General features: G+C 44.9%; 2 protein-coding genes across 7 annotated transcripts in view; one reads left to right on the top strand and one right to left on the bottom strand.

Annotated features, from left to right (window-relative positions):
* Positions 1-409: 409 nt before the first annotated feature.
* angel2 (angel homolog 2 (Drosophila)) lies at positions 410-5,717 on the top strand. 4 transcript variants are annotated; one of them, XM_068598824.1, is made up of 9 exons: positions 410-537; positions 1,949-2,733; positions 2,996-3,216; positions 3,597-3,666; positions 3,884-4,311; positions 4,572-4,704; positions 4,834-4,912; positions 5,129-5,259; positions 5,410-5,717. In XM_068598824.1, the coding sequence occupies exons 2-9, from the start codon at positions 1,956-1,958 to the stop codon at positions 5,571-5,573; spliced, it is 2,004 nt and encodes a 667-aa protein (XP_068454925.1). In that variant the 5' UTR covers positions 410-537; positions 1,949-1,955; the 3' UTR covers positions 5,574-5,717. The 4 variants fall into 4 exon arrangements, with proteins under 4 accessions (XP_068454925.1, XP_068454924.1, XP_068454922.1 ...); XM_068598823.1 differs by lacking the exon at positions 410-537 and adding an exon at positions 1,206-1,437; XM_068598821.1 differs by lacking the exon at positions 410-537 and adding an exon at positions 1,206-1,422.
* A 5,730-nt stretch (positions 5,718-11,447) lies between these two features.
* Positions 11,448-12,500, bottom strand: part of vash2 (vasohibin 2) — an 18,804-nt gene continuing 17,751 nt past the window's right edge. For all 3 annotated transcript variants that reach the window (XM_068598701.1, XM_068598703.1, XM_068598702.1), the window contains exon 9: positions 11,448-11,652. In XM_068598701.1, the coding sequence (XP_068454802.1) occupies positions 11,583-11,652 (70 nt within the window). In that variant the 3' untranslated portion in view covers positions 11,448-11,582. The remainder of the gene's footprint in view (positions 11,653-12,500) is intronic.

Below are 12,500 nucleotides of genomic sequence, written 5' to 3' on the forward strand. Positions count from 1 at the left end.
ATTGTGTCTTAATAAGTTCTAATAGCGTTTTTAAGGTACCGTATAGTACTACCTCTACTACAGGTACTACCATTTATTACGAATGCACTGCAGTACACTATACCTGCACTCTCCTTCGTAGTGATCTTTTATGGACATGTGTTAATATTTACATAAGACATCAGCTCAGAGGGCAACAGAGCATGACGTCACAACATGAGCACGGAGAGACACATGAGAGGTGTTTCATGTTCCTGCTGATGGTGCAAAAAACAAAAACACAATGCAGTGAAGAGACAGACACGCACACACACACACACACACACACACACACACACACACACACACACACACACACACACACACACACACACTGAGGGAGGATGTGTGTGCGGGCTCCTCTTCCTCAGAGACCGCCGCTCTTCATCAGTCACCATGAATCCGCGTCTGCGCGTCACTAAACGGACCAACAGAACATGTTGGCACGCGGGAAGCTGACGTTTGATCTCGCCGACCCGTTAGCCACCACGCGGCTGTCTCCACGGAGCCGCTTTTCACGTAAGTAGCATGTGACCTTTTTCTACCGGCGACCCTTCTCTTCAAATATAATAAATACAACAGTAGAGATAATGGTGTTTAATCTATTTAACGATTTTACGGATTCATGCCCGTAATGATAAAGCGTGACACTTCAGGATTCTCACGATAACAATAAATATATATTTTAAAAAAAGCAGCGATGTCGTCGTGAGCCACGTTTCCAGTCGGACCACTATTTCCACCGCACCGAGGTGGCTGTAGTCCGTTCACTATCTGCGCCGTGTGATTCGACTTTCGGAAGACTACAGATTCCAGCAAGAGGCGGAAAACAGATGCTGCATTTAAACGCTCTCGGACATATCGCAATTTTCTTTATTAACGAAGGTTAATGGTGGTTAAAAAAGAAAAAAATAAGACTTTTTTCTTTATAATATCAAACTATATAATTAAGTAATTAGCTGCTTATATTTTCAATGTCATTATCAGGCAGTCCAGTGGAAGTTAAAACCAATATCGGCATTGTGTTTATAGCTAATAGCCTAAACAATAACTGTAACTGTCGTTTTTCCGGGTTCACTTATCTTCTTCTTTGTCTTCATTGTCCAACTTTAACGAAGAGTTCCGTCTGTGCTGCCTGTTAAATAAATAAAATAATAAAAAGACGTCACTCATCCCGTCGCTATCCCACAATTCTAACTCAGTCGGTGTACCCGAAGGCACCACGGGTTCCGCGGCGCCTGTACGATGACGCGTAATGCAGGCGACTCAGAAAACCTGCGGCGGCTTGTTTTTTTTAAGCCAGTTGAAAACATAACAAAAAACTCAGAATGTTCGCCGATAATAATTTATCTCGATGTTTCCAAACCGAAACATAAACGATGTCTCTTCCACCGCCGGAGAGAAGTAAGTTCACAGGAAGTAAGAATACAAATATTTAGGTCAACGTTACATTCACGTGTTGTTGCAGAATTCACATTTAAGACGACTATTTATGAACGTTAATATAATTATTTTTAACTTGTTGAACCCCACATAGGTCAGCCCTTCGTATTTTATCATCTGTCCAATATTTCATTCATAACCTTTTTCTCCATTGTTGTATTTACTACTGTAACTAATGTATTATCAGGCATATGGTACACTAATTAATGACCAGACATTTGCTGCTTAATCTATGTGGTTTATAAATATTGATCAGACATAAAACAAGTAAATGTGACATATTTCTCAACATTTTCTGTTTTCTTTAAAAAAAAATCTTAAACATGTATTAAAATATTATTAATAATTGTGTTAAATGAACTTGTCTCGCTTCAACCCTCTCTATTGTTTACCTGCGTCTCTTCACCTGGTCTGTAAAACGTCTGAAATGAAACATTTCCATCCCGAAAAAGTCAAAGATGACGACTAACAGATCTCCTCCTTTCAGCCGCCCCATGTTCCTCCGTCAGCTGATCCCCGTCAGCTCCTCCTTCCTCCTCTGCAGGAGCAGCAGCGCCTCCTCTTGCCACCTCCCCCATCACTCCCCCTCCTCTCCTCCATGGTGGTGGATGCGCGGACCCCCGCCCCGGCCTCCCGGACTCCCTCCTTGCCACCCGGCGGCCCGTCGGGGCTCCTTCGGTATCGGGCCGCGCCCTCGGGGCGTCGACCCGGGTAGCGTTAGCTTTAGCGGCGGCTGGCGTTGGTTCTCCTCCACCGCCGGCCTCATGACAGAGCGCCACCGCGGAGACGGGGCGCCGCCTCACAAGCGAAGGAAGAGCCCTGAGGAAAGGGATCGTAGAGGAGAAGGAGGAAGAGCAGGAGGAGGAGCAGCGTGCCCGGAGGCTCCTCGCCCGAACCACCGCTTCAAAGATGGAAGTCGAGACCGAGGGAAGAGCAGGGAGGACGACGAAAAACGGACTAACGACAAGACGCCACACCGAGGGAGGGAAACGCGTCCGCACGGAGCCGCGAGCTCGAGGACTCAGACCCCGAAGCCCGGACCGGAGCGGGGCCCGGACCCCGAGCGCCGACCCAACGCCTGGTTCCCCGAGGGGACGCCAGAGGGCCGGTCGAGGGACAGGCGTCGCGACGGAGCACCGTGGTCGGAGATCCTCCCCGAGCCTCGACGCTCCGACCCGAGGCAGCGCGCCGGAGCCGCGGCCGGCGGGCAGCGTCCTCCACCGGGCGCCGGACCGCCGGCCCCGGTGGAGGAAGACGGGAGAGCAGAGAAATGTAAGTTGACTCTTCAGGGAGGCTCTGATCTGTTGTTCCGCTTCATGTTCACCTTCACAAACTAAAACTACACGTTTTACTCCAACCGTCGTTTGCAAATATTTTTTTTTGGCACAAATGTTTTTTTTTCTGAGGTCAAGTTTACAAACTCTGTTGATCTTCCATCTTCCCCTCCTCCCTCTCTCTCTCTCCTCTCTTCTTCCTCTCCATCTTCCCCTCTTCCTCTCCATCTTCCTCTCTATCTTCCTCTCCTTCTCATCAGCCCTTCAGAGACAATGGGAGGTCAACCCTAACCGCAGCAGCGCCTCCCGGCCTCCGGGGGGCGGCGCTGCGTTTGACTTCTCCGTGATGTCCTACAACATCCTGTCCCAGGAGCTGCTGCAGGACAACGTGTATCTGTACCGGCACTGTCACCCCGGGGTGCTGGCCTGGAGCCACCGGCTGCCCAACCTGCTGGCAGAGATCCAGCAGCACGACGCCGACGTGAGCCACCAGACGCAGGGGGCGGAGCCACACGCAGGGGGCGGAGCCACACGCAGGGGGCGGAGACCCAAAACATGAACACACAAAACACATAACACATCACATAACACACATGACACATACACATCACACACATGAACACACGTGAACACACACAACACACAGAAATACATAAATAAATACATTTAGGAATACTAAAATAATAATTAAAATATTCATATAAATAAATAATATAATAAATAAATAATAACATATATAATAAAATAAACTATAAAATAAATCAATAAATGCATGAATAAATTATAAAATAATAACATAAATAATAAAATGAAACAATAATCAAATTTATTTGACAGAAAAAAAACGTCTTTTTTTTCTAGATCTTGTGTCTTCAAGAAGTCCAAGAGGACCACTATGAAGACCAGATCAAACCGGCTCTACAGGCACTGGGTAGGTGTATGTGTGTGTGTGTGTGCGCGTGTGTGCGCGTGTATGTGTGTGTCCTTTTTGCAAGCGGAGACATCGATGTGGTGGAAAACATTTTAAAAAAACTATTTCAATTTTACTATATTTTCATGTCCGTTACAGTTTCAGTCAACATGCTTTTATTGTGAAAGGATCTGTGCAATTTTTTTACTCTGAAAATGTGTGTGTGTGTGTGTCTCAGGTTACCAGTGTGAGTTCAAGAAGCGAACAGGAAGTAAACCAGACGGTTGTGCCGTCGTCTTCAAAACCTCCCGCCTGTCGCTCCTCTCGTCCAATCCCGTGGAGTATTTCCGGCCCGGCGACGCCCTCCTGGACCGGGACAACGTGGCGTTGGTTCTGCTGCTGCGACCCGTCGCCGCCGCCGGCTCGGATCCCTCGGCCTTCATCTGCGTGGCCAACACGCACCTCCTGTACAACCCCCGCCGCGGCGACATCAAGCTGGCGCAGCTGGCGATCCTGTTGGCCGAGATCGGCCGCTTGTCCCGCCCCCCGGACGGAGCGGCCAATCCCGTTGTGCTGTGCGGAGACTTCAACTCCACGCCGCCGAGTCCGCTGTACCACTTCCTGACCACGGGACGCCTGGAGTACAGAGGCCTGCAGAGCAGCATGGTGACACACACAGACAGACACACACACACACACACACACACACACACACACACACACACACACACAGACACATAGAAAGGGTTCACCAAGTCAACCACCCATCAGCCAATAACACATAACGTGTGTCTGTGTGTGTGTCTGTGTGTCTGTGTGTGTGTGTGTGTGTGTGTGTGTGTGTGTCTGTGTGTCTGTGTGTCTGTGTGTCTGTGTGTGTGTGTGTGTGTGTGTGTGTGTGTGTGTGTCTGTGTGTGTGTGTGCAGGTGTCGGGTCAGGAGGGCAGTCCCAGAGGTCAGCGTGTCCTCTCGTCTCCTCTCTGGTCTCACAGTTTAGGAATCAGCCCTCAGTGTCAGTACGAGAACAAAGAGCCGGCAGAGACATCCAGCAGCCCGACAGGTACACACCGAGGGCAACACACACCCACATACACACACACATACATATATATATGTGTGTGTGTGTATGTATACACATCTCTCTCTCTCTCTCTCTCTCTCTCTCTCTCTCTCTCTCTCTCTCTCTCAGTAGAAGGAGAGATCTCTAAACTGACTGTAGAGGATCTCGCCACCAAAGCTGCTTTCGCCGTCGCCGCTGCTTCTGACCGGTAAAGACACAATGAAACACACAATAAAAACACACACAATAAAGACACACAACCGCAGGAGGTCTTGCAACTGCAGAGTCTTTTCAGACGACTTTTTTTATTCATTCAAAGAATTCCACCGCAAAACACTTTTTAATAATGTCCCTCTGTGTGTGTGTGTGTGTGTGTGTGTGTGTGTGTGTGTGTGTGTGTGTGTGTGTGTGTGTGTGTGTTCAGAACGAGGATCGAGCACAGCCTCAAGCTGCGGTCGACCTACCAGCATCGCCTGCATCCTGACGGGAGACCAGAGATCACCACCTGTCACTCACGCACCGCCATGACGGTGGACTACATCCTGTACACGCCCGGTACGCACGCACACACACACACACACACACACACACACACACACACACACACACACACACACACACACACACACACAGATCACTTTCTCTCATTAATCTTTTTACCTTTTTTTTCATGCCTCTCGCGTCACCCCACCTCCTCCTCTAAAGACTTCCCCGCGCCTCCTTCACTTCCTGGTGGGCGGGGCCTCCAGCTGCTCGGCCGGCTGTCATTGGTCGGCCAGCCGGAGATGGAGGAAGTCGACGGCCTGCCCAATCGGTACCACTCGTCCGATCACCTGCCTCTCCTCGCCCGCTTCCGACTCCGCCTCTAACGCCTGAACTGTGATGGGGGGAAGGAGAGGAGGGGGCGGGGCCAAGGAAGCAAGAAGGAGGAGTCTCCCTCGACGGCCAATCAGAACAGCGGTGATGCAGCTCAGGGAAAAAGGACCCAAGACGGGATAAAAAACTCTTCCACACATGTTATTTTACTTATTTTTTTTAATCTTGTTTTTTAAAACTTGACCATTATCACAAAGTTGATGAGGTTGTTGTGCCAATACCCCCCCAAAAAACAATATTTAGCTAATCTTTTTAAGGGTCTCACAGTTGAAAAAGAAAACGTGTAATAATTAAGCGTTTGGGTTTTCTTGCAGAGGATCCTTCTCCTCTTTTATGCTCTGAAGGTCACGACCTTGCTTCACCTTCATGACCTTTTGTGTCGGGACATCTGGACATTTCACCTGCGGCGTTTCAGGCGGGACGCTCGTCTCCTCAGACTAAACCAGTGGATGTATTTTTCTAATATTTCGTTTTTGGAAGGATATTTGTAAATAAACATGGCCGCCGCCGCCGCCGGGTCAACGCTGTCGCTGGTGTCGGGTTCCAGTGAACGAGTCGATGCTGAAACTCACGAGGGAGGAATCGGAGTAAAACATGTGTTTTGTTCCCCCCGCGCGTTGTCCTGCAGGCACAACGACACAACGCTGCTTTTTATTTCAATAAAGTGGTTTTCTGTTGTTTTTATCAAAACATGCAGGATTCCCTCCCTCAGAAATGTGCCGTCCAGGTTCCCACATCTTAAGTGTGTGTGTGTGTGTGTGTGCGTGTGTGTGGGTGTGTGTGTGTGTGTACACCTCTTGGTATTCTGTGCATCGCGCTGCACTGCAGCAAGACGCCGGGTCGGGTCTGGAGAGGCTTCGTGTGCGTCCTCTCAGATTTCATCAAGAGGAACAACATCCAATAAGTACCATCATGCATTGCATGATTATAGTATGTTAAAAAAAAGTCTTATTATAATATGTTAAAAAAATGAAATGGATTATAGTACTTCAAAATATCTTGATTAAAAGGTCACAGTACAGTATATTAAAAAGATTCATGACGTAGTACGTCAACAAATAGTCGATGAAAAGTCACATTGTGTGAAATAATCTCATTAAAAAAGTCATAGTTCAAAGTAATTTGTTCATTTCGTGGTACATAGTAGACATATCGATGTTATTAATACTTCACTTTATCCAACATATAGTTATCTATCCTCAGCAGAGGGAGGAGCTTAGCGCGGCAGTTCACTGTGCTGTTGCAGAGATGTTTCTATTATTTTGTCCAACCCTCTTCATGCTCCTCTCGGCCGGAGTTCAGTTCCTGGCCACCAGGTGGCAGCAGGCGCGCATCGTAACCCGCAGGAAGCCTGCGGGCAGAAGGTTAACGTCAGTAGGCAAAGCGGACCAATCACAGCTGCTGTGGAGGTCACGTGCCCCGGATGTTCCGAGTGAGGTGGGCGTGGTCTCAGGTGTGAAAAGAAAGAGAAGCTCAACTGCTTTTTAACAGCTGATATGTACAAATACAGAAGAATATGTCATAAAATATGAGGAATGTCACTTATAGTTGGTTTATGGACGGATGTTCTGAAGCCTAGAGGTCGGCCATCTTGGATTACGGTCGTCGCCATTTTTTTTTGTGCAACAGATGAACAGAGCGACCATATTTGAAATTCATGATGTAAACAGAGAAGTATAGTATGTTGATGTTGTGTGTGTGTGTGTGTGTGTGTGTGTGTGTGTGTGTGTGTGTGTGTGTGTGTGTGTGAGAGTGAGTGAGTGAGTGAGTGAGTGAGTGAGTGAGAGAGTGAGAGAGAGAGAGAGAGAGAGAGAGAGAGAGAGAGAGTGAAAAAGGTCTTGAAATAGTACTGAAAAAAGTAAAAACTTTGAGAACAGTACGTTGAAAAAAATTAAAAAAGTCGTATCAAAATATAAAAAAATATATATCTTGATAAAAATGTAATAAAAATACACTGTCAAAAAATGAAATAAAAAGTATTTTATGTAATACTTTAATAATAATGTGTATATATGTATAATACAACAGCCATTGCATGGTATGTGATTTAAAGTCAAAGTATGTAAAAATATATGATTAAAAAACATCAAAGTCATAATTTTATTGTATTTAATACAAAGTATCTGTGACATCACGCTTCTGAGATGGGATTATGGGATTATGTCATTGTTTATTTTTTTCCTTTTGTTTCGTTATGGTCTTTTGTTCCTGGAGGGCAGCGATGACATCATGAAGTCTGAAACGCGTTTATGATTCATAAAGAATCATAAACGCCGGCGGCTTGAAGGACGAATAAGATTTAAAGCACCGAATTATTTTTTTGATGCTTCGACAAAAAGCTTGACAGATTGATCCTCACAAGGGGGAGGGAGGTGGAGGTCATCTTTACTCACACTCACACACACACACACACACACACACACACACACACACACACACACACACACACACACACACAACGAGGTGTGTGTGTGTGTGTGTGAAATCCCAAATCCCTGAAATGCTGCATAAATGAGAAATGAAGGATTATTTCTGTAAATCTGCTGCCTGCATGAGCTGTCTAACACACACACACACAAACACACACAGACACACACACACACACACACACACACACACACACACACACACACACACACACACTGCAGTAAGGAGATTATTTCAGTGTGTGGTTTGGACTCTTCTCTGCAGCCTCATGGAGTATTTGTACCTCAAACTGTTTCCAGTTGTGTACAATGTACACAAAGTACATTTACCAGAAACATGTACTTGTTAAGAGTTTGTACTTTTTGCAGTAATACATCTCAGAGGTACATATTGTACTTTTTACTGTACGTTTTGTCGACCATCTTTAATTCCTTTTTTTTATGTAGCTGAATACATAATAATACTACTGTACTGAAGTAATTCGAATCATCCAGTGAACCATTGAAGAAGTAAAAGTACATGTTTAAAAACATAAATCCTTTATTAAAACACATGCTGCTGGTTGTTGACAAACAGCTGATCCTGTAACAACACTGAGTCTCCTCCAGGATACAAAACCACGTCACGGCCGCACACGCTTCAAAACACTGACGTGTGTGTGTGTGTGTGTGTGTCTCCCCCCCCACCCCCCCACACACACAGACCACACTGTATTTTTTTTGCTCGTCTGTTTTTTAAATTGTTCGTACGAGAGAAAAGTTTCCAGAAAACATAAATAAACAAAAAGCAGGAAAAGCAAGCGAAGAGGGAAATAAACCTTAAAGAGACAGTACTCATTATTATGATTATGTTTTTGCACAAAGCACATGGGCGGCTTCTCCAAAGCACACACACACACACACACACACACACACACACACACACACACACACACACACACACACACATACACACACACACACACACACACTGAGAGGCACTGGAAGCTTCACTACAAATAGGCTTTTTTTGTTAATTTGGCTTTTGGGTCTATGATATAAAAAAAAAAGTCAATTCAGCAGCTCGGTGCAGAAACAAAAAATATTTTCGGATTTAAAAAAAAAAAAAAAATTTGTCTTGCAAAATGTTGAAATTTCTTTATCAAACGCAACAGGAACTTTTTTTGTTGCATTAAATTGATCGGCGTCTTTGTTGTCAGCGTCTGTGTGTGAAGTTATTTTTTGGATCCAGAAACAAAAGAAAGCGAAATTTCCCCCCAAAAAAAGAAACATTGCTAAATATTTCACCGTAGTTCAGGAGCAGGATGGAGAAACACGTATCAGCACTTTGGAAACCCCAAAAAACAAAACAAGGCCATTTAAAAAAAAAGAAAACCAAACACCTGCTACACGCACGAAGTGTTCTGTTCCTTTAAAAACAAACGATTCGCCTACAATCAATGAATCAAAACGTCTCCACAAAACCACAAACTCATTGAAAAGAAACATTCAATAAAAATACAGAAGCTGCTACATCGAAATTGCAGAAATTCTGAGCTTCAGGCCTCAAGTAGCCCCTCCCCTTCTAGCCCCTCCCCTTCTAGACCCTCCTCCTCCTGTAGCCCCTCCCCTTCTAGACCCTCCTCCTTCACCCCTGCTCTAGCCCCTCTCCTTTAAAAAAAACAAACTTAAATCCTGAAACAATGGCCTCCAGGATGTGCGTTGACTCCTCCGCTGCTGTCCGTGATGTCGCAGCTTTGTGCTTCTTCTGTCCGTCCGAACGTCATCAACACTTCACGCTTCGGTTCAAAGGATTTGTCGTTTGTCTTTTGCTACGCGGATCACTAACGAGCGTCGTCCTCCTCTGTCGTCTGAATCGTGGAAGACTGGGATTGTAGTCCTTTGTGTGTTTGTGTGTCGTTGTGTGCGTGTGCATAGCTGGTCGCAGACCAGGAGTCAAACTGCTACTGAGCCTGGCGGCTGGAGGAGATCCTCTTGAAACAAGCATCCGTGTTGGAGCACTAGCAGACTTCCTGCTACTTCTTTTTGGTACGCGGGATTGTAGCGCGTGTCGCGGTGAAGGTGATGTCATGGCGCTTTCACGTGGGAGGCCCCGCCCACACCGGGAGCGGGAACCAACCAGCGCCGAGGAAAAGAAGTGAAGGTAAAACCTTAATGTTGCAGTGGTGGAAACATGATGTATAATACAAAAAATGAGCTCTTTAGTGACCACTAGTGGCCAAAAAGAAACATCGCAGAACGCCGTCTTTCCGCTTGAAGCTTCTCATCACGCTTACGAGAACAAAGATAATCTTTGCACATGATTTTGGGAGAAAAAAAGAACAAATTCAAGTTAATCCTCCAGATGAAAAGTCTCAAGTAAAGTGAACCTCTAGGAGTGAAATCTGAATACATATTTATAGATTAGAGGCTTTCTGGGAGCTTCTGAATCTGTATTGGAGGCGTTCGTTTCCTCGGATGGAAACGGAGCAGCGGCATGAATTCAGTTACGAGTCAACAGAAGGAAGAGGAAGAGGAGAATGAAAGAGAGAGGGGGGAGGAAGAGGAAGAGGAGGTTTGCCGCAGTGCTCTAATGATCCTTCACTGATCTCCTGCAGAGAATCCTCCTCTCAACCCTTGTCCTCCTCCTCTCCTCTCCTCGCTTCCTCGCTTCATTCCACGCTCGTCCACTTCGATTAATGTGTTGAAAGTCTGAACAAAACACCAAAACGTTCCTTCAGGTGATCTTCCTCTTTCCGATGGAGACGCCGTGAAGTCGGCCATGTTGGATAATGGACGTCGCCGTGGAAGTGAAACCCGACGGAACGAATGAAACCGCTTTGAGGAAGCGGCATCGTGACGGCGTTTGTGTGTTCGCGGTTCGTATTTGTGTGTTCGCGATCGTGTGTTCAGGTCCGTGTGTTTGTGGTTGTGTTTTCGTGGTCGTGCGTTCGTGTTGTTGGCCGTGTGTTCAGGTCCGTGTTTTCGTGTTCGCGGTTGTGTATTAATGGTAGTGTGTTTGTGTGTTTGTGGTTGTGTATTCGTGTGTTCGCGGTCATGTGTTTGTGTTCGCGGTCGTGTGTTCAGGTCCGTGTGTTTGCGGTCGTGTGGTCGCATGTTTGTGGTCGTGTGTTTGTGTTCGCGGTTGTGTGTTTGTGTTCGCGGTTGTGTGTTTGTGTTCGCGGTTGTGTGTTCGTGTTCGTGTTCGTGGTTGTGTGTTCGTGGTCGTGCGTTGGTGTTGTTGGCCGTGTGTTCAGGTCCGTGTTTTCGTGTTCGCGGTTGTGTATTAATGGTCGTGTGTTTGTGTGTTCGTGGTTGTGTGTTTGTGTGTTCGCGGTTGTGTGTTTGTGTGTTCGTGGTTGTGTGTTCGCGGTTGTGTGTTTGTGAGAACAGAAGCTTTTGTTTTGTCTCAGCTTTCAGAAGTTTTCGCTGTTCAACCTTCAAAAAAAAGGATGAAAAAGATGAGGCAACACATTTGTATTAAGTGTTCATCGTCCACCTGTGAGAATCACTCAGGTAGAGACTCTGTTTGTTTGTTTGTTTGATTGCTTGATTGTTTGTTTTAGCGGTCAGGCTGGACGGACGTGATGCAGGAGATCAGATGCGGATCTGGTAGCCGTCGCTGAGAGTGCTGAGCTCTGGAGGTTTCCTCTCCACCGAGGCCGGCCTGACAGAGAGAGAGAAAGAGAGAGAGAAAGAGAAAGAGAAAGAGAAAGAGAGAGAGAGGGAGAGAGAGAGAGAGAGAGAGAGAGAGAGAGAGAGAGAGATTAATAATCGTTTCAGTTCATGAGAAACAGATGAAGTGTAAACTTGGTTTCTAGTCGTGAGGACAGAAGTTCTTTTTTCTCTCTCTCTCTCTCTCTCTCTCTCTCTCTCTCTCTCTCTCTCTCTCTCTCTATGGAAGCCCATTCCCGCCACAAAAAAAAAAAAAATTAGGACCAGAAAAAAAAAAAAAAAAATTAGGACCAAAAAAAAAAAAAAAATAATAATTAGGACAAATAAAACAAAAATAGGGAGAAAAAAATGTATAGATTTCTTTTCGTTGACAAAAATAAAGAAAACATCTAAGCAATATGTTATTTCTCGCCACAAAAAAAAAAAAAAATGACTAAGAAAAAAAAAATTAGGACAAAAAAAAAATAAATAAATAAAAAAAAAAAAGATGACCAGAAAAAATAAAAATAAAATTAGGACCCAAAAAAATTAAAAAAATAAAATTAGGTCAAAAAAAATTATGACAAAAAAAAAATAGGGAGAAAAAAAAATGTATAGATTTCCCGCCACAAAAAAAAAAAAAATTAGGACCAGAAAAAAAAGAAAAGAAATTAGGACAAAAAAAAAAAAAAAATTAGGACAAAAAAAAATAATAATAATAATAATTAGGACCAGAAAAAAAAATTAGGACCAAAAAAAAAAAATAAAAAAATAAAATTAGGACAAAAAAAAATTAGGACAACAAAAAAATAGGGAGGAAAAAAAATGTATAGATTTCTTTTCGTTGACAAAAATAAAGAA

This window comes from Clinocottus analis, unplaced genomic scaffold (assembly GCF_023055335.1).
Source record: "Clinocottus analis isolate CAN_PGR_092001 unplaced genomic scaffold, fCliAna1.0.p SCAF_40, whole genome shotgun sequence".
Lineage (NCBI taxonomy): Eukaryota > Metazoa > Chordata > Actinopteri > Perciformes > Cottidae > Clinocottus > Clinocottus analis.

Coding starts and splice junctions, on each gene's coding strand:
- angel2 (XM_068598821.1), top strand. CDS start 1,373: ATGTTTCCAAACCGAAACATAAACGATGTCTCTTCCACCGCCGGAGAG. Junction 3,667..3,883: donor ACCGGCTCTACAGGCACTGG/GTAGGTGTATGT, acceptor TGTGTGTCTCAG/GTTACCAGTGTGAGTTCAAG. Junction 5,260..5,409: donor CTACATCCTGTACACGCCCG/GTACGCACGCAC, acceptor CCTCCTCTAAAG/ACTTCCCCGCGCCTCCTTCA.